Source organism: Antechinus flavipes, chromosome 3 (genome assembly GCF_016432865.1).
Source record: "Antechinus flavipes isolate AdamAnt ecotype Samford, QLD, Australia chromosome 3, AdamAnt_v2, whole genome shotgun sequence".
Classification (NCBI taxonomy): domain Eukaryota; kingdom Metazoa; phylum Chordata; class Mammalia; order Dasyuromorphia; family Dasyuridae; genus Antechinus; species Antechinus flavipes.
The window spans coordinates 89,479,217-89,501,220 of record NC_067400.1 but is presented as its reverse complement, the minus strand read 5'-3'; the positions used below and the strand labels follow the sequence as shown (position 1 = coordinate 89,501,220).

The following is a 22,004-nucleotide window of genomic DNA, read 5'->3' as shown; positions in this document are numbered from 1 at the left end:
ATTATATCCAAATAACATAACCTTTTCAGCCATTGCCCAATTGATAAGCATTCCCTCACTTTCCAATTCTTTGCTATCACAAAAATAACTGCTATAAATATTTTTGTACATGTATGTACAGTTCCCTTTTTTACAATCTCTTTGGGACATGGACCTAGTAGTAGTAGTATTGCAGGATCAAGGGGAATTCACACTTTGGTTGCCATTTGGACATAGTTCCAAATTGTTTTCCAAAATGGTTGAATTAGTTCAAAATTCCACCAGCAATTCTTTAATGTCCCAATTTCCCCATATTTCCTTCAACATTTATTTTCCTTTTCTGTCATATTAGCCAATCTAATCGGTGTAAGGTGGTACCTCAGAGCTGTTCTTATTTTCATTTATCGAATCAATAGTTTTTTAAGAGTATTTTTCCATATGACTATAAATAGCTACTTGTTCATATCCCCTGGTTACTTAGCAGTTGGGGAATAACTTACATTTTTTATAAATTTGACTCAGGTCTTTATATATTTGAGAAATGAGAATTTGAGAAACTTGTAAAAAAAATTGCTTCCTATCTATCTGCTTCTAATTTGGGTTGCAATGGTTTTGTTTGTAATATCCAATTTTTTTTTAATAATTATAACTTTTTATTGACAGAACCCATGCCTGGGTAATTTTTTACAACATTATCCCTTGCACTCACTTCTGTTCTGACTTTTCCCCTCCCTCTCTCCACCCCCTCCCCCAAATGGCAAGCAGTCCTATACATGTTAAATATGTCACAATATATCCTAGACACAATATGTGTGCAGAACAGAACAGTTCTCTTGTTGCACAGGAAGAATTGGATTCAGAAGGTAAAAATAACCCAGGAAGAAAAAAAAATGTAAATAGTTTGCATTCATTTCCCAGTGTTCTTTCTTTGAGTGTAGCTGTTTCTGTCCATCAATATCCAAATTTTTAAGGAAGATGAGGTATGGGAGGAAATAAGTACTAAAAAGATAACATAGTAAAAATAAAAAGATAAATAGGAAAGAAGTTAAGAAAATGAATAAGATTTTAGAAAAGTTAGATAAAAAAAGACTTCAGAAAAAACTAATTATAGATAGAAAGGAATATACCTTTCCTTAGCAGTACATGGGCACTTATATGAAAATTGACCATGAAATGGGGCAAAAAAAGTCACAATCAAATAAAGATAGAAATATAAAACACATTCTTTTTAGATCACAATGCAATAAAAATTACATTTAAAAAAGGCCATGGTAAGATAGATAAAAATTAATTGTAAATTAAGTATTTTAATCCTAAAGAATGAATGAGTCTAAAAACAAATCACAGACAAAAGCAATAATTTTATTAAAACAATGACAACAATGAAACAACATACCAAAATTTATGAAACGCAAACAAAGGAGCAGAGAAAATTTTATATCTCTAAACTCTTACAACAATAAAATAGAGAAAGAGCAGATCAATGAATCAGGCATACAGTTAAAAGAAGGAAAAAATGAATAAAAAAAGACAAATTAAAAATCCCCAGTTAGACACCAAATTGGAAATCCTAAAAATCAAAGGAGAGATTAATAAAAATTGAAAAAAAAAATCAACCATTGAACTAATAAATAAAAGTAGGAGATAATTTTATGGGGGAAAGGTAAATAGATAATACATTGTTAATTTGATTTTTTTTTTAAAAAAGAAAACTAAATTACTAGTATCAAAAATGAAAAGGATGAATTCCCACCAATGAAAGGGAAATTAAAGCAAATTATGAGCCAATTACATGTCAATAAACCTGACAATTTAAGTGAAATGGATCTAAAACAATAAAAGCCCAAACTAACAGAAGAAATAGAATACTTAAATAATTCCATCATAGACAAAGAAACTGAACAACCATCAATTAATTCCCTAAGAATAAAATCTCCAGGACCATATGTATTCACAAACAAATTCTATTAATCATTTAAGGAACTGTACCAATACCATATAAACTGTTTAGAAAAATAAGCCAAAAAATCTTATCAGATTTCCTTTATGACACAGATATGATGCTGATAAATAAATCAGGAAGAACCAAAACAGAAAAAAAATTACAGATTAATTTCCCTAATGAATAATGATGCAAAAAAAATATATAATTTTAGTAAAAAGGATTATACAACATATAAGGGATATATGCTATGGCCACATGAGATCTATACCAAAAATGTAGGCATATTTAAATATTAGGACAACAACCAATATAACTAAACATATCAATAATAATTCAATAAAAATTATATGATAATTTCAATAGATGCAGAAAATATGACATCCCTTCCTATTAAAAACATTAGAGAGCACAGGAATAAATGGAACATCCATAAAATTATAAGGAATATTATCCCAAACAATGAGAAAGCATTATCCATAATGGGGATAAATTAAAAGCTTTCTCAAAAAGATGGAATAAAGCAAGGATGCCCATTATCACCACTATTATTCAATATTGTGCTAAAAATGTTAAGCTTCAACAATGAGAGAAAAAAAAGAAATTGAAGGAATTAGAATAGGGTTAGGATTAGAAAACTAAACAATCACTCTTTGCAAATGATATATTATTACACTACTTTTGCAAAGTAGCAAGATATAAAATAAACTCACAGCAACTTCCAGGGACAGAGCCAAGATGGTGGAGAGGACACAGTTTCTTTCTGACCTTCTCTTACAACCCTCAAACTAATTAGCAAATCCAGCCTCTGAATTAGCTCTGGACTGGCAGAATCCACAAATATTGGGAGTGCAACAAATTACCAGCAGAAGGTAATTTCAAAAATTGCCAGAAAAGGTTTGTTTCAATTGGAAATGGGAAGGAAACAGCCAAGCACAAGCAGGCTGAGCAAAAAACGCCAGTGCAGATAGTGCAGAGTCCGGGGCGATGTGAACTCTGTATGGCAGAGAATGTACAGGAATCCACAGTATCAGTGTTGGCCACACTGCCCTGGTTGCAAGCCAGTGGATCAGCAGAGAAGTTATAAAATATCCAACGCAAACACAAAGGGTAAAGAGTGAACCCTGAAACGCCATAATCTCACGGGATCCACAGGACCTGGCCACACCCATCCAGCACCAGGAGTGAATCAGCACAAACACAGCACAGATCCAGCCACTTATATAGGAAACTTGGAAAACCTCCCCGTCCTAAAAGCAGACCTTAACATTTTTTAAAAATGAGTAAAAAAGTAAAGAGAACTCTGCTGACACACAGTTTTTATGGTGAGAGAGAATAACAGATTTCAAACCCTGAGGAGACTAAAGGCAGACTGTCTCCACATGAAGTCCCATAAGGTGATATAACCTGGTCCCCATCACACAAGGTTCTGCTAGAAGAAATTTAAAAGGATCTCAAAAGAGAACTAAAAGAAAAATGGGGAAAGAAAATGAAAACTTTGCAAGAGGGTTTGGAAAAGGCATATAAACTCATTAAAAGATAGATCTGACAAAGCAGAAAAAGAAAACAACTTGCAGAAAAACAGAAAAAAGAAAATAATTCTTTAAAGAACAGAATCTGTGAAATGGAAAAAAATTCCATAGCACAAAACAAGTCATTTAAAAATTCAATTGGACAAATACAAAAAGAAATTTTAAAAGTAAGTAAAAATAATTCACTAAAATTCAGAACTGAACAAATGGAAATGAATGACTCAATAAGACAACAAGAATAAGTCAAGCAAAACCAAAAAAAAAAAAAAATAGAAAAAAATAGAAAAAAATGTAAAATATCTAATTGGGAAAACAATGACCTGAAAAATAGCTCTAAGAGAGTTTTCTAGGAGAGAAAACCTAAGGATTATTGGACTCCCTGAAATCCATGATGAAAAAAAGAGCCTGGATACTATTTTTTCCTGAAAATCATCAAAAAGAACTGCCTGGATATCATAGAATCAGAAGGTAAAATGACCACTGAAATAATTCACCGAACACCAGACACCCCAAAACTAAAACCATAACGAATATCATGGCTAACTATGAGAACTATTGGACCAAGGAAAAAATATTACAAGCTACCAGAAAGAAGCAGTTCAAGTACCACGGAACCACAATAAGGATTACTTAGGACCTAGCAGCTTTCACTTTAAAGGATGAAAGGGCCTGGAATGTGATATTCCAAAAGGCAAAGGAACTTGGAATGCAGCCAAGAATAAATTACTTTGCTAAATTGACCATTTATATTCAGGGAAGAAGATGGACATTCAATAAAACTGGTGAATTCCATTTATTTTCTTTGAAAAAACCAAAGCTAAATAAAAAATTTGACCTCGAAATATAGAACCCAAGAGAAGCATAAAAAGGTAAAAAGAAAAAAAAAAAGCTCTTGAGAACTATATTTTTGTTATGCATTTACATAGAGAGTACATGTATAATCTGATTTTACTGTTATAATATAAAAAGGAAACTAGAGATAGAAAGGGGATTGTAACAAAAAAAAAGAGGGAAACTGGAAGTAAAATGAGGGAAATTACATCTCAGGAACAGGCAAAGAAAATCTATTATAATTGGGGGAAAGAAGGGAAGGTGAAAGAAATAGAACAAAGTATTAATCAACTCCCTAAGAAAAAGTTCCCTGGACCAGATGGATTCACATGTGAAGTCTACCAAACATTTAAAGAACAATTAACTCCAATACTATATAAACTATTTGAAAAAATAGGGAATGTAGGACTCCTATCAAATTTCTTTTATGACACAGACATGGTACTGATATCTAAACCAGGTAGAATGAAAACAGAGAAAGAAAATTATAGACCAATCTCCCTAATGAATATCGTTGCAAAAATCTTAAGTAAAATATTAGCAAAGAGATTACAGAAAATCATCCACAGAATATTACGCCATGACCAAGTAGAATTTATACCAGGAATGCAGAGCTGGTTCAATATTAAAAAAAACTATTAGCATAACTGATATATGAATAACCAAATTAACAAAAAACATATGATTATCTCAATAGATGCAGAAAAAGCATTTGATAAAATCCAACATCCATTCCTATTTAAAACTCTAGAGATTAGAGGAATAAATGAACTTTTCCTTAAAATAGTCGTAGCATCTCTCTAAAACAATCAGCAAGCATCATATGTGATGATATGTAAACTGGAACCATTCCCAATAAAATCCGGGTTGTGAAACAAGGTTGCCCACTATCACCATTACTATTCAATATTGTATTAGAAATGCTAGCTTTGGCAATAAGACAAGAAAAAGAGATTAAAGGAATTAGAGTAAATGATGAGGAAACCAAATTATCACTCTTTGCAGATGATATGCAGATGATACTTAGAGAACCCTAGAGAATCAACTAAAAAAACTATTAGAAATAATCCACAAGTTTAGCAAAGTTGCAGGATACAAAATAAATACACATAAATCATCAGCATTTTTATATATCACTAACAAAATCCAACAGCAAGAGATACAAAGAGAAATTCCATTTAAATTAATTGTCAAGCGTATAAAATGTTTGGGAATCTTTCTGCCAAGGGAAAGTCAGGAACTATACAAGCAAAACTACAAAACACTTTCCAGATCTAAACAACTGAAATAAAGTCAGATCTAAACAACTGAAAAAATATCAAGTGCTCCAAGCAAATTCCCAAGAAACTATTTTACTGACCTAGAAAAAATAACAACAAAATTTCATCTGGCAGAACAAAAGATCAAGAATTTCAAGGGAATTAATGAAAAAAAGAAACAAATGAAGGTAGTCCAGTTGTACCAGATCTAAAACAATATTATAAAGCAGGAGTCATCAAAATCATTTGGTACTGGCTAAGAAATAGAGAAGTTGATCAGTAGAATAGGTTAGTTTCACAGAACTAAATAGTCAATAATTATAGCAATCTAGTATTTGACAAACTCAAAGACCCCAGCTTTTGGGATAAGAATTCAGTATTTGACAAAAACTGTTGGGAAAATTGGAAACTAGTATGGCAGAAACTAAGCATTGACCCACACTTAGCACTGCATACCAAGATAAGGTCAAAATGGGTTCATTATCTAGACATAAAAAATGAGATTATAAATAAATTAGAAGAACACAGGATAGTTTACTTCTCAGACCTGTGGAGGAGGAAGGAATTTGTGACCAAAGAAGAACTAGAGATCATTATTGAGCACAAAATAGATAATTTTGATAATCACTGCAAACAAGATTAGAAGGGAAGCAATAAACTAGGAAAACATTTTTACATCCAAAGGAGCTGATAAAGGCCTCATTTCTAAAGTATATAGAGAATTGACTCAAATTTATAATAGTGTAAGCCATTCTCCAATTGATAAACGGTCAAAGGACATGAATAGACAATTTTTAGATGAAGAAATTGAAAGTATTTGTAGTCACATGAAAAGGTGCTCCAAATCACTACTGATCAGAGAAATGCAAATTAAGACAACTCTGAGATATCACTATACACCTGTCAGATTGACTAAGATGACAGGAAACGATAATGACCAATGTTGGAGGGGATGTGGGAAAATTGGTATACTGATACATTGTTGGTGGAGTTGTGAATGGATCCAACCATTCTGGAGAGCAGTTTGGAACTATGCTCAAAAAATCATCAAACTATACATATCCTTTGATCCAGAAGTGTTTCTATTGGGCTTATATTCCAAAGAGATCTTAAAGGAGGGAAAGGGACCCACATGTGCAAAAATGTTTATGGCAGCCCTTTTTGTAGTGGCAAGTAATTGGAAACTGAATGGATCCCCATCAATTTGAGAATGGCTGAATAAATTATGGTATATGAATGCTATGGAATATTATTATTTTGTAAGAAACGACTAGCAGGATGATTTCACAGAGGTTTGGAGAGACCTACATGAACTGATGCTAAATAAATGAACAGAACCAGGAGATCATTATACACAGCAACAAGAAGACTATATAACAATCAATTCTGATGGATGTGGCTCTCTTTAACAATGAGATGATTCAAACCAATTCCAATTGTTCAGTGATGAAGAGAGCTATCTACGCCCAGAGAAAGAACTGTAGGAACAGCGTGTGGAACACAATATGGCATTCTCACTTTCTGTTATTTGTTTTGTTTTCTTTCTTTTTTGTTTTTTTGCATTTTGTTTTCTTTCTCAGTTTTTCTTTTTCTTCCTTCTTGATCTGATTTTTCTTGTGCAGCAAGATAACTGTATAAATATTTATACATATATTGGATTTAACATGTATTTTAACATAGTTACCATGTATTGGACTACCTGCCAACTAGGGGAGGGATTGAAGAAAAGGAGGGGAAAATTTGGAACAAAAGGTTTTGCAAAGGTCAATGTTGGGAAAATTACCCATACATATGTTTTGTAAATAAAAAGCTTTAATAAAACAAATAAATAAATTAAATAAACTCACATAAATCATCAGCATTTCTATCTTATCACCAAGAAAGTACAGCACAAATTATAAAAAAAAAATTCCATTCAAAATAACTATTGATAATATAAAATACTTGGGAGATTACCTGCCAAAACAACCCAAGAACTACATGAAAAGAATTAGAAAACACATTTCACACAAAGAAATTCAGATCTAAACAATTAAAAAAAGTTAACTGCTCACAGGTAGTCTAAGCCAGTATAATAAAAAATGACAATTCTACGTAAATTAGTTTACTTATTCAGTGCCACATCAATTAAACTACTGAAAAATTTACTTTAGAGAACTATAAAAAATGATGAAAATTCAAATGGAAGAACTTTGTTCAATAACATCAAGGAATTAAAGAAAAATAAGTGAAGGAAGGTATCCTGGCTATACTTGATCTTAAACTATATTATAAAATGGTAATCATCAAAATAATTTACTACTGTATAAAAAACAGAGTGATGAGTCAGTGTAATAGATGAAATGTACAAGATATATTAACCATAATAATCAACAATGATAAACCCAAATATCACAGCTTTGGGGCCAAGAATTTTATTTTACTATAATTTACTTTGTTCTTTGACAAAAAATGCTATGAAAACTTGAAAACAATTAGGCAAAAACTAGGTATAAAACAGTATCTTACACTGTTTACCAAGATAAAGTCAAAATAGGTACATGATTTAGATATAAAAGGTGATACTATAAGCAATTTAAGAGAGCAAAGAATAGTTTAACTATCAGATCCATGGAAAAAGAGAAGAATTTATAACCAAATAAAAAACAGAAAGCATTACTAGATATAAAGTGAATAATTTTATCATATTAAAAGGTGTTACACAAACAATACCAATGCAACCAAGATTAAAGATTTCCAGAAATCATATCATTGCAACAATATGATTATGTGATGAGAAATGGTTCATATTTTTATAAATCTAACTTAGTTCTTTACATATTTGAAGAATGGAGCCTTTATCAAAGATACTTGCTATAAAACTTGTTTCCCCACTACTCACTTCACTTAGCATTAGTTCAGTTAAGTAAATTTCTCCAAGCCTTTCTGAAATCAGCCGGCTCATCATTTTTTATAGAACTATAGAATTCTATTACATTCATATACCATAACTTATTCAGCCATTCCCCAATTGATGGGCATCCACTCATTTCCCAGTTTCTTGCCACTATGAAAAGGGCTGCTACAAACATTTTTACACATGTGGGTCCTTTTCCCTTTTTTCTGATTTCCCTGGGATATAGACCCAATAGAGACACTGCTGAATCAAAGGGTGTGTGCACAATTTGATGGCCCTTTGGTCATAGTTCCAAATTGCTCTCCAGATTGATTGCATCAGTCCACAACTAAGTAGTAGGTTTTGAAGGAACAAGAAAATCTGGAAGAGGAAAGGGTTTCGGAGAGGAAGATAAAAAATTTTGTTTTATGACATGCTGTATTTGGGATGCCTCCAGGACATCCAATTTGAAATGTCCAAAAGCATTGGAAATCATGGTAGTGAATGAATGAAAATGGGGAAAAAGTAAAGAGAAATAAGATAAAGGAAAAGAAAAGTCCTTGGACCACACTGAAATTGAAGATTGGGAGAACTATAAGGAGCCACTGAAGAAGACTAAGAATAAACATTGAGATTCACAGGAAAATAATTTGTAGTATGTGGTATCATGAAGACCAAGTAAGAAAGGAAAATATATTTAAAAAAGAAATCTTTGAACCAAATGAGTAAAGGGAGATGCCTTGCAACACATTTATAATGATTTTAAATTACATATTGCTTGACTTGAAAGTAGACAATATTATAGTAACATTTTTTGTCATAGCAAAAAATTGGAAACAAAGTAGATACCTATCAAGTAGATAATGGCTAAACAAACTGATATATTAAAGTAATGAAAAAAAGAAATGGCAAGAATGATGACTAGAGAAAATCATGAAGAAACTTACATAAAACAATATATATAATGATTACAACAAAGCAAAATGGACATCAAGTAGTAAATAACTTAAAGTTAATGTTGCAAAATTACAAACAACACACATGTCCCCAAAGAAAAAGTTTAAGAAGACACCTTTGTCCATTTCTTTGAGAGATTCACAGTATAAAGAATTGCATATAATTTCAGGTATTTTCTATTTGTTAGTTTTGCAGACACTTTTTCTCTTCCTCTTTTTTTTTAAATAATATTTGTTAAAAATCAATGCAGCCAAGATTAAAAGGGCAGCAGAAAGCTGGGTGGGGGTATGTGTTATATCCTGTATTTCTGATAAAGGCCTCTTTTTTAAAATATAGAGAGAACTGACTTAAATTTTTAAGAATACAAGCCATTCCCCAATTGACAAATGGTCAAAGGATATGAATAGACAATTTTCAGATGAAGAAATTGAAACCATTTCTAGTCATGTGAAAAACTGCTCCAAATCATTATTGATCAGAGAAATCCAAATTAAGACAACTCTGAGGTACCACTACACACCTCTCAGATTGGCTAAGATGACAGAAAAAAATAACGACAAATGTTGAAGGGAGTGTGGGAAAACTGGGACGCTAATGTTGGTGGAGGGCAGTCTGCAGAGCAATTTGGAACTATGCCCAAAAGGCTATCAAACTGTGCATACTCTTTAATCCAATAGTGTTACAAAGAGATCACAAAAAAAAAAGGAAAAGAAACCACATTTGTAAAAATGTTTGCAGCAGCGGCAAGAAAGTGGAAATGGGGTGGATGCCTATCAATTGGGAAATGGCTAAATAAGTTATGGTATATGAAGGTAATGGGATATAATTGTTCCATAAGAAATGATGAGCAAGCTGATTTCAAAAAAGCTTGGAAAGAGTTATATGAATTGATGCTAAGTGAAGTAAGTAGAATCAAAAGAATACTATACAAGATTATGGGATCATCACTGTGATGGAGTCAGTGCTTTTCAACAATGAGGTGATTCAGGACAATTCCAACAGAGTTGGGATGGAAAGTGGTATCCACATCCAGAGAGAAAACTATGAAGACTGACTATAGACCAAAGCATAGTATTTTCATCTTGTTGTTGTTTGTTTGTTTGCTTGTTTTCTTTTTTCTTTCTTGTGTTTTTTCCCTTTTGATCTTATTTATATTGTTCAGCATTACAAATATGAAATATGTTTAGAAGAATTGCACATGTTTAACTTATATCAGATTGCTTGTTGTCTTGGGGAGAGGGGATGGAGAGAGGAAAAAAAATTGGAACACAAAGTTTTGCAAAGGAGAATGCTGAAAAATATTTTTGCATGTATTTGGGAAAATATAATACTTTTAAAAACAGTATTTGTTACAGATGAGGAAAATGAGGCACCTAAAATTAATTAATAGTCCAGGGTCACACAGCTGGTTTCTGGAACCAGATTTGAACTTGGGGGATAAGTTTTCCTGATGCCAGGACGTGTACTCTATGTACTGTACATATACAAATACAATTCATTTAAATAAGAAAAGCTTGTTAAATGTGTAATGTATAGCACAACAGGAAAACAAGATTTAAACAATTAAATCCTTAACATTTATCTTCATATTCTCATACATTTTAAAATCACAAACATTACCATTAAAAATAAAGACAAAAAATTGATATCTGAAATATAAATCAACTAATGTAAGTCAGAAATGGTGCCAATTTCACAAAAGTGTAAGAATATAGCTTTAGCTGGTATGTGAAACCAAGGGATTAGTGATCACTACTAGAAATAAAATCATGTGGTATCTACAATCTAGGCTATTGATTATATGTCCCCCTATCTATTAAAAGCTTATGTTTTCATGTCTCTCAAGACTTCCATCACACACACAAAAATTTAAAGAAGACATTTTTTATAGCAAGAGTTCTGGTTCAAAAAAAAGAGAAAAAATAGGTCAATAATAAAAAGAGTGTTATATCATCTTTATATGAGATCTCTTCCACATATAAACTAATGTTATTGAAAGGACATGGAAGTAACTGAAAGGAGATTTATAGAATTATAGTGTCTTCTATGTTCTTCTAAATTCATGGTTCTAATTCATACTATCTTTTTTCATCTATTCATTCAATTTCATAGAATGTTGCTTTAAAGTCACTATTGAGGGGTAGTAATTCTGTATTCTAGGTTGTAATATTCTAGGCTATATTCTAGGCACAGTAGATAGAGCACTAGTCCTGATTTCAAATTCAACCTCAGATAATTAACACCTCCTAACTATGTGACTTGGGCAAGTCACTTAACCCCAAGTACCCTGCAAAAAACAAACAAACAAACAAAAATAAAATCATTATTGGCTTCCTCGTTATCAAAAATACCTAAGTTCTAAACTCAACTCAGATACTAGATGTGGCTCTGTGCAAGTCACATAGTGACTAAAGAGTCAGTTTTGTTATACATAAAATGAGGGGAATAATACCTAGGGTATCTGCCTCATACTTAGAATTTGTTGTAAGGCACAAATGAGATAATCTACATGAAATGTTTTATAAACTTTAAATTTTAAAGGTCAAAACAAACATTTTGTTTTTAATTTTTATTATTGTTAAATGACAGTTTTTTCCTCATTCTCTTCTTCATGAGTAGTGTCAAGACTACTTTCAAGGATAGACATAAGGATAAAAGTCCCATATTTGAGTTCAAAACAACAACTTCACATGGATAATGTATATAGCCATATATAGAGAAGATACATCCAAACAGTACTTCATCTGAAAAAGTCTGAGACTTTAGATAGAGTTCATCTTCAATAAATGTCACTTATATAGCACAACAGTCAAAAAACTAATTTTAGGTTTAGTATTCATATATCTGATATCTGCCCCAGGAATACTGTGTCCAAATAATGCAAACAGTCTTATAACAGTAATATTATTTTCAAAGTCTGTCTTCCTCTGGATCTTTCTAAATGCGTCGTGAATGCTCTCTTCTTTCTTTTCTTTATTTCTGGCATCACTAACAATAATGTCTTAATTGCCAGATCTGACGGCTTTTTTTCTCTTATTTTTCTCCTCCTTTCTGCAGCATTAGACAGTATTAACCACTGTCTTCTATATATTCTCTGGTAACACTGCTTTCACTTGGTTCTCCTTTTTTTCTAACTATTCTTTCTCATTCAGTCTCCTTTGTTGGTTTTTCCATATCACATTGATTCCCAGTTGTGGTTGTGTTCCAAACTTCTGTCTTAAGACTCCCCTCTTCTTTCTATACTTTCTAACTTGGTAATGTCATCAACTCCTTTAGAGCTCTATGCAAATGACATTTATATCTATACCAGCCATCCTTGAGGATGAGACCAGAGGTATCTGCCTGCATGCGGTAGGCTCTAGGCTGAAGTCAGAGTTAGATTGGTTGCCAGATCTTGTCCTTTAAGTTGCTAACACATCTCTCATAAACACTCTTCTCTCCTTTCACATAGATATGAGGGCTTAATCACCTCTCACCTGGCTTACTATAGTTGCCTGGAATCATTTATCTGACATAGTAAGATGCCAGGTTTACAAAACTGATTTCCTAGAAATAAACTGCTTTATGCAAGCTACTATTCCCAGATTTTAAAACATGTATATTTCTAAGATTAACAAATACTATTCTAACCAAGAGATCAGCTGCCAATTCTCATTCTGAGTTAGAATGGCTTGACTAGTGAATGAGTGAACACAAATTCAGTTTGCACATGATACCTAGTCAGCCCTAGACCACCAGATTAGACTGTGTCATCAACTTGTTATTTTGCTCTCAGCTCTACTACCAAACACAAACTCCAACTGTCACTCCAAAACTTTCTAGCTCTTTCTTTTGGCTCAGTAATCAACTCAATCATATCATACTACCATTATTCTTAAAAAAAAAGTCATGTCAATTCAATATCCAATGGGATCAGCTCCTCACATAAAACCTTCCCTAGCCAACAGACCAATATAGGTCTACTAGAATATAAGCTCTTTGGGATCAGAGATTATCTTGCTTTTGTATTTTTGTCTTCAGTACTAAGTAACATGTATAGTACACTGTAAACACAATATATTTTTATTGATTTCATTAATTCATTCATTTTCTAGTCAAACTGTAACTATTCTATTACAGGTCCTCATTGTCACCTGCCTATATATATCCAAACAGGTCCTACAACTCCCAATTCATCTTTCATACTATCATCAAATTATTTCTTTAGATATGTGTATAGGTCTAAACATGTTATTCCTCAAAACACTGCAAACTGCCCAGCATGTTCCAACTTCCTTCCAAATGAAAGAAATTCCAGTTTTTTAGCACCTTGATCTTCCATCCCATATCTCTACTATTCTGTTCCACATCTGCTACTTTCTAAACTGGTTTACTCAACCCCCTACTACCAACCCCACCCACATATCTCCATCTTTGTTCAGTGTTCTCTGTGCCCAAATTGCTTGCTCACTCCTATTGAATGTCTACCTTTCCTCATCCCTGCTAGGCCCCACAATGTACACTGAACTTTTCTTTTATCAGCACTTATTTATGTACCTCTCTAACAGAATATAAGCTTCATGAAGGCAGGGATCATGTCTTACCTAAATTTTATACCTCCTCCACCAACTAGAACAATGTTACACATGTAGCATGTACTTAATGAATATCTATTTAATTGATCTGTCTTAAATTCATTCTGTATTCTAGGCTTTAATGAAAACAACAAACAAACAAACCTTCTAAGCAGTGTCCCAGATTGTTTAAACCAACTTCTAGGACTAAGTTTTTATTTTGCTTCTCTATACATAGTTGAAGAGAGCCTTATACCTACTTATGAATGTGATGCTACTAAATGTATAAAAGTCCCTATGGCTGAACTCTAACAATGAGAAAATGAACTTCTTTTCAGAAATGGAAAAAATACAAGAAATAAAATATTAACTATGTACTAATGTTTTTTTCTTAAAAAGATCATTTAGATCTTTTAATCTGGCTGTTTTAGAACATTTTTTCTGTCAAACTTCAACAAAAAGTCCAAATATATGTGAATGTGATTTTGAAAAAACTAGTAAAATAGCCTCTCTTTTTTTTTTTGAACCAGATGTTATTTGATTCATCATAGTCAAATAACCTCTGTATAAATATCCTTAAAGCAACAACCTGAAAGATAAAATCAATGAGAAATTCTCTCTGTTAAAGGAATTTCTTGAACATCTAAAACACTTATGACAAAGCTTTTGAATAAAAATTTAAAGTGGCTTCATTCTAACTTGATTAAACTTGATTACTGGAGTTACAAATCTGTACTTAAAATTAAAGAAAACTAACATTTCAGGTTTTTGGCCAATTACATTAATTTTTTCTATTAAGTTAATATTTTTCTAAATTGCAACTCTCCCTCTCTTTCTTTTCCTTTCCTCTTCTTGTAAGACTAAGCAATTTGATGTTATACATGTATAATCAATCATGTGAAACATAATTCTATATTAATCATGAATACATTTTCTTAATGATTTTTCAAATTAAAAATGATTAGTGCATAGATGATGATATATTGTTTCCTGTATTTTCTTCATTTGTGGGGAAAAAAAAAAAAACCTTCCTCCAACATGGAATAATGAGGAAGAATGAAAAGGTAACTACAAAGTCAATGGTATTGTTCTTTATCCATATTTTTTTAGCACAGTAATATTTATCTGTGGTCTCACTTAATACCAATTCATCACTGCATTCTCAAGGGCAGGGAAATAAAATACAATACATTACAACAGTATCTCTAGTATTTAATCAATACCCTGCCATTTACAACTCTGGCTGCAACGATCAAGAGTTTTGGGGTGAAATAGCAACTTGCCTGGTCAATATAGAAAGCAGTTCCAGCCCGGATCTCTCTTCGTTGTTTCAGGTCAGTTTCAGTGGTGTCCCTGGACAGTGCAACATACTCTACTTCCCTCCTGGTCAACTCCTGTGGAGAATAGTATGAAATTATTACAAATGAAATTCAAATATGAATATCAAATCCTGACTAAGTTATCTGCCAGTGCAACTGTCCTATAATCAATTTGTTATTTGAAGAATAATTCTGCATTAAAACTAATCAGTGAATTTCTAAAACTTTCAAATAATCAAAGCTATCTGTAACCATGAAAAATACTGTATATTTCTATTGGTTAGAAAAATATTAATTAAAACAAATTTCAAGTACCACCTTACATCTATCTATCAGATTGGCTAATATGACAGAAAAGAAAAATGGCAAATGTTGATAGGGATGTGGTAAAATTGATACACCATTGATGGAGTTGCAAACTGATCCATTCTGGAGAGAAATTTAGAATTATGTTCAAAGAGCTATGTAAAACTATGCATACTTTTTGATCCATAGCAATATCACTACTAGGTCTGTATCCCAAAAATATCAAATAAAGATGATGGGGGAAGTGCCTATTTGTACAAAAATATTTATAGCAGCTCTTTGTATGATGATAAAGCACTGGAAATGAGAGAATGATAATCAACTGGGGAATGAATGAACAAAATGCTAGGTATAGTATTATAATGTAATAATATTGTGCTGTAACAAATGATTAGCAGGCTTATTTCAGAAAATCACAAACTGATACAAAGTGAAATAAACAGAACCATGAGAAGATGCTAACAGCAATATTATATGATGATTAATTATGAATGATTTAGCTATCCTCAGCAATCCAAGACAATTATGAAGGACTTGTGCTGAAAAATGCTTTCCATCTTCAGAAAAAGAATTGATGAAATCTGAATGTAGATCAAAGTATACTATCTTTTACTTAATTTTGTATATGTAGGAAGTACGAGGGGGATTGATCTATGTTTTCTTTCAGAACATAACTAATATGTAAATATATTTTGCATGACTGTGCATGTATAATCTATACCAAATTGCTAGCCCCCTAAATGAAAGAGGAAGGAAAGGAGGGAAGAAGAGAATTTGAAACTCAAAATTTAGAAAACCATGTTAAAAATTGTTTTTACATATAATTGCAAAAAAAATTTTAATTTATCAAAATGATCATCTTATGGAAGAGGAATGAGATTTATTCTGCTTGTTCCTAGAGGGTAGAACATAAGAGCAATGGGCAAAAGTTAAAAAAAAGTGACGTCTGGGAGTCCGATTAGAAAACTATTGCATTAATCAAATTAAAAGGTATGGAGGGCCTGAACTGGGTGATTAGAAAGAAGGGAGATACATAAAAGATGTTATAGAAAGAAAACAAAAAGATGAGATTTGGATATATGGAGTGAACAAGAGGGAGAAGTCAAGGATGAATATGACTAGGGAACACAGCATAGGATCTACAACACTATCTTAGAAGACAACTAATTTTAAACCTGGATCTTCCGATGGTTGGCTATGTGCACATGAGCAAATTGCTTTTTCTTCAACATATCTACAAAGTGAAAACAATAGAAGCTGCCATCCTTTATGTCACAGAAATGTCTTGGCAATGACATCTGCTCTGAACTGTTAGGGAAAATCCAGTTTTTATCTTTTTTTTTTTTTTGCAAATATCTTTAACTATTATTCTACAAGATCTTAATGACATTGTGATTCATTTATAAGACACTGTCAGGGAAAGTATATGTCAGTGGTATGCCAGACTTACAATTACTAAAGAAAGGAGATTACAAAGATGACAAGTGCTTCTGAGAAGGATTTTCTCTTTACTCTAAAAAGTACATAAGACTGTTTTAGTTGATCAAGTCTTTATCAAACTACCAGAACAATGCCTATCCATGATGCCAGTGAAGTAAATACAGCTTATAAATTTTGGAATTTGAAAATTTAAATTCACTTTACTAAGTTGCTAGACACAGTTAAATGAGTATCACTATAACATCTAAAATAGTTAACAGGATTGATCTTTTAAAATGGAATAAAAGAATATCCTCAAGGTATTCTAAAACTGGGTTTTGTTTTGTGACCAGAAATTTGCTGATTCTGTCTTGTGTCCTATGACTATATTTCTAAATTACTGAATGCTGTCTAGTCATGATAAGATTAGCAAAGCTCTAAAAGTCATGTTTGCTTCCAAGGGGAAGTAAACACATATTTTTGGTCTTACTTCAAAATCTTTAGCAACAACCCACCTAATGACTTTTTTAAAAATAAATTTTTTAAGCAATGAATTAATCCTGCTATTTTTAAGCATTCTTAATCACATGAAGTCATTTCATTTTTTAAATGCTACTTTAATAATCTAAAAACACTCTCATGAATTCACAGAAATAAATAGCTCACCAGGTACTGCATAGCAATAGAACGTCGAAGAGGTCCAGGAGGGCCAATTAGAAAGACATCTTGTCCTAAAAGATCCTTCTGCATTATCCATCTTAGATGCTGAACTACAGTTTGCGCCAATGAGTCTGAAACTTCAGAAGAAGAAAAAATAAAGTTGAAATTAAACTCCCAACTAAGTATAAAACTCAAACTGTGATTTAGTTTCAAAAGAGCACATATTCTGATATAATAAAATGTGAATTAACCACAAAATCAAAGGAATCAAAGGAAATTTAAAAGTTTTTCTATAAGTATGTGATGACTAAATGATTACCTAGCTTTTGTCTGACTTATAAAAATAATCTCATTACTTTATAACAACCTCTCAACAGGTCATCTATCCATTTTTCATATGTTCTATTTAATATATTTAGCCATCCCCCAATCTACGCAAGCTTAAAAATAATCTCAAGAGAAAAAGATTCTATCACTTTAGCTGGTAATAGTATAAAGATTTTCACAAGATATTCTATACATCAAGTTTAAGTCTCCTTCAAAAAAATATCCCTTCTAAATCTTTTGCAGAATTACACTTCTGTCTCATTTTCAGGTTAATTAACCCTTATTTCTTTGCCTTTGCTAAAAAATTAAATCATTTTCTAAATATGTTTGATTCTCAGAAGATTAATAGGAGCCAAGAATTTTTCTCTGAGACAAAAAGAAAAATAACTTTGGAAAAGAGTAACATCAAAAGGTCCTCCACCCACTGACCTTCAAAAGATAAATATACCTAAACCTATAAACACAAACACACACACACACACACACACACACACACACACACACACACTAGCTGGCCTCCTGATTTACTTGATGGCTTGTCCTAGAATTTATCTTGTCACTTTGTGCTACCCACAACCTCTGTAACACTCACCTCAGCAGGTCCTCTAGTGAGTAATTCTCCATGGCTAAGGGAATATTAAATTAACCTTAATGGTCCTTCATTTTCCCTTTACTATTCAGCACTCCCTGAGGAACCTCACACAGTAGTAACTGGCCTCCTCTGAGATGATGTCTTAAAAACAATTAGTGGGTAAATTACTTTTCTAGAACACCGTTTTTCCAGATATAGGCTATGGGTCATCCTGTTTGTTCTACTTAACAAGGCACAGTAACATGGTCTGTCACTTAAAAAGGTTAAAAAAAAAAAAGCAAACCTTTCTCTGTGTGCTTATTATGAATACTTCCAATCATATATGAAGTAAACTAAAGGAAATAATATCATATACTTCAATGTATCTGTGACATCATGAGGCAAGAGCAAAGGAAGAATCACCTCTGAATTTCGGATGACCTTGTAAAAGGCTTGTAAAAGGTTAAACTCCTTAAGCCTCAATTCCCTTTTCTGTACAATGAGAGTCTTGGACCAGGTGGACTTGATGTTCCTTCTAGCAGGATCTTTGTGACTTCTGTGAATTGTGTGTAAGATAAAAACCCATCCCTGCCTTCTTATCCTGTGAGACTCTTATAAATGTTCTTTCATCAATTCTCAATATAGACTTAATCCTACATAGAGGACCTTCCTCCAAGTCTATATTTCATTTTGTAGACACAGTAAAGCACTCTGGTTGTCTATCTGTTATTCTTAGATGTCACTATCCCACTCCTTTTTCTGGACATAACCAATATCTCCTACTCTGAAGCTTGCTTACTGTTTGAAGTCAGAAATGTGTTCTAACCTGGCCCATTTTTCTATTGCCTTCTGATCATGCTTCATTTTGATTTTCCAGAGATTGTGGCATTTCAAGATTTGTAAATGTAAATGTACAGAACATCTGTGTTAAACAGCTGGATTTTTATGCCACAGAAAAATGTGGAATGCTTAGAAGTATCACACAATTTTCCAAATACAACCAGTCAGCTCTTCCTCATATTCAATTCTAGGTTCAAATGTCTACTTGCAAAGCCAGTCCCAGATATGGTATGATGAGGGATTGTACCAGGATAACAGCAATTTGAGAAGAGAGAAAAGGACATATCTGAGAGATGTAAAAAAGCTTGACAGCAGAGTAGACATGGAGATGAAATAGTGAGGAGTTAAAGAATATATCTAGGTTGTAATCCTAGGAGAATGGGAGGATACCTGCCATAGGAAAGTTTAGAATAGAAAGGGTTTAGGGGGAAAGATAAGCCCACATAAATCATCAGCATTTCTACATATTACCAATCTCACAGCAACAGATAGAAAGGGAAAGCCCATTTAAAATAATTGTAGACAATATAAAATACTTGAGAGTCTATGAATAGAAAGACAGGAACTATATGAATAATTACAAAACACTTATCACACAAATAAGGTCAGATCTAAACAAATGGAAAAGAATTAATTGCTCATAAGTAGATCAAGTCAATATAATAAAAAAATTACAATTCTACCTAATTTAATTTACTTATTCAGTACCATGCTAATCAAACTTCTAAAAACTTATTTTACAGAGCTAGTAAAAAATAACAACAAAATTTATCTGGAGAACCAAAGGCCAAGAATAACAAGGGGATTAACAACAACAACCCAAAAAAAAAAAAAAAAAAGGAAAGGAAAGTAGTCCACTCATACCAGATCTATATTATAAAGCAGTGATAACCAATACTATCTGCTACTGGCTAAGAAATATAGTGGAATAGATTAAGTACACAACACAGGAGTAAATGACCACAGTAATATACTATTTGATAAGGTGAAAGATCCTAGCTTCTGAGATAAGAACTCATTATTTGACAAAAACTTCTGGGAAAATTGGAAAACAATATGGCAGAAAACTAGGTATAAACCATAGACACTCTATATTAAGATAACATCAAAATAAGTACATAGTTTAGACATAAAGAATGATACTATAAGCAAATTGGGAGAGTAAGGAATAGTTTACCTGTCAGAGCTATGAAGAAGGAAAGAATCTATGACCAAACGAGATAGAGAGCGCACTAAAAGATGTAAAAAAGGATAATTTTGATTATTTTAAATTTAAATAGCTTGGCACAAACAAGTTTAGAAGGAAAGCAGAAAGCTGGGGGGAAAGTTTTAAGGCAAGTATCTCTGATAAAGGCTCCATTTCTCAAATATATAGATAACAAAGTCTAATCTAAAGGAATAAAAGTCATTTGCCAATTGAGAAATCTTCAAGGGATATGAACAGATAGTTTTGAGAGAAAAAATTAAAGTTATCTATAATTATATGAAAAAATTCTCTAAATCACTACTGATTAGAGAAATGCAAATTAAAATAACTCGGAGGTACCACATTATACCATATGGGTATGGGTACCATATCCATACCATACCATACCAGATTGGCTAATATGACAGAAAAGAAAAACAATAAATGTTGGTTGGGATATGGGAAAATAGAGACATTAATGCATTGTGGGAGCTGTGAACTGATCCACCATTCTGGAAAGCAACTATGACCAAAGAACTACAAAGTTATGCATGTACTTTGATGAAGCAATACCACTATACCAGATTTGGAAGCCAAAGAATTTAAAAAAAAAAAAAAAGAAGAAAGCGCCTCTTTGTACAAACATATTCATAGAACTCCTTTTGTGATGGCAAAGAAATGGTCATTGAAAGAATACAAATCAATTGGGAGATAGTTGAACAAGTTATGATCTATGAATGTAATAGAATACTATTGTGTTACAAGGAATGAGCAGGCTGATTTCAGAAAAACCTGGAAAGACTTAGATAAACAGATACAAATTAAGTACATAAGAACAGGAAAATTGTGTGATGTGACTTAACTCTTCTCAGAAATATAATGATTCAAGATAATTACAGGACTCATGATAGAAAATGCTGTCTAAAGCCAGAGAAAGAACTGACAAATGTTAAAAAATTATCATAATATTAGAAGTGGAGCACATAAGTATTAATATTCTCATGATAAACAAAATCAAGAAAACTGTTGGAAGTTGTAGCTAAAATGAAAGAATGTTCATAAGTTTTAAATCTCATACTAGCAAATAGACTAGTGCAGTTGGTATCAACATAAAAGGCAATAAGAAACAAAATTTCTTGAGACACCTCTTCCAATGCTCATGATAAACATAAATAAAATGGTTGCTATGAGGATAACAGTATCTTATGTGCAAACACTCAAAGCAGAGAATGAAAAAATAGACAAATTCTATGGAAAATTTAATGTAATCCTGGAAAACTAATTGCAAAGACTGATAACAATTCTACCTGCCTCTTGACAGATAAGTTATAGACTCACATTATAAAATAAGATATACATTTTTTAGAACACAGGCATGTATTTGCTTGGCCTGACTATCCATATTTGTTAAAAGGGTTTTTTTCTAATGGGGTAGGGAAGAACTGAGG

At 32.3% G+C, this 22,004-nt stretch overlaps 1 protein-coding gene across 1 annotated transcript in view; it reads right to left on the bottom strand.

Moving 5' to 3' along the window:
• The window catches only part of VWA8 (von Willebrand factor A domain containing 8), a 404,132-nt gene that overhangs the window by 360,787 nt on the left and 21,341 nt on the right, over positions 1–22,004 (bottom strand). Inside the window, exons 3-4 of the mRNA XM_051983869.1 lie at positions 17,639–17,769; positions 15,212–15,322 (exon numbers count right to left, since the gene is read on the bottom strand). Of these exons, the coding sequence (XP_051839829.1) occupies positions 15,212–15,322; positions 17,639–17,769 (242 nt within the window). The remainder of the gene's footprint in view (positions 1–15,211; positions 15,323–17,638; positions 17,770–22,004) is intronic.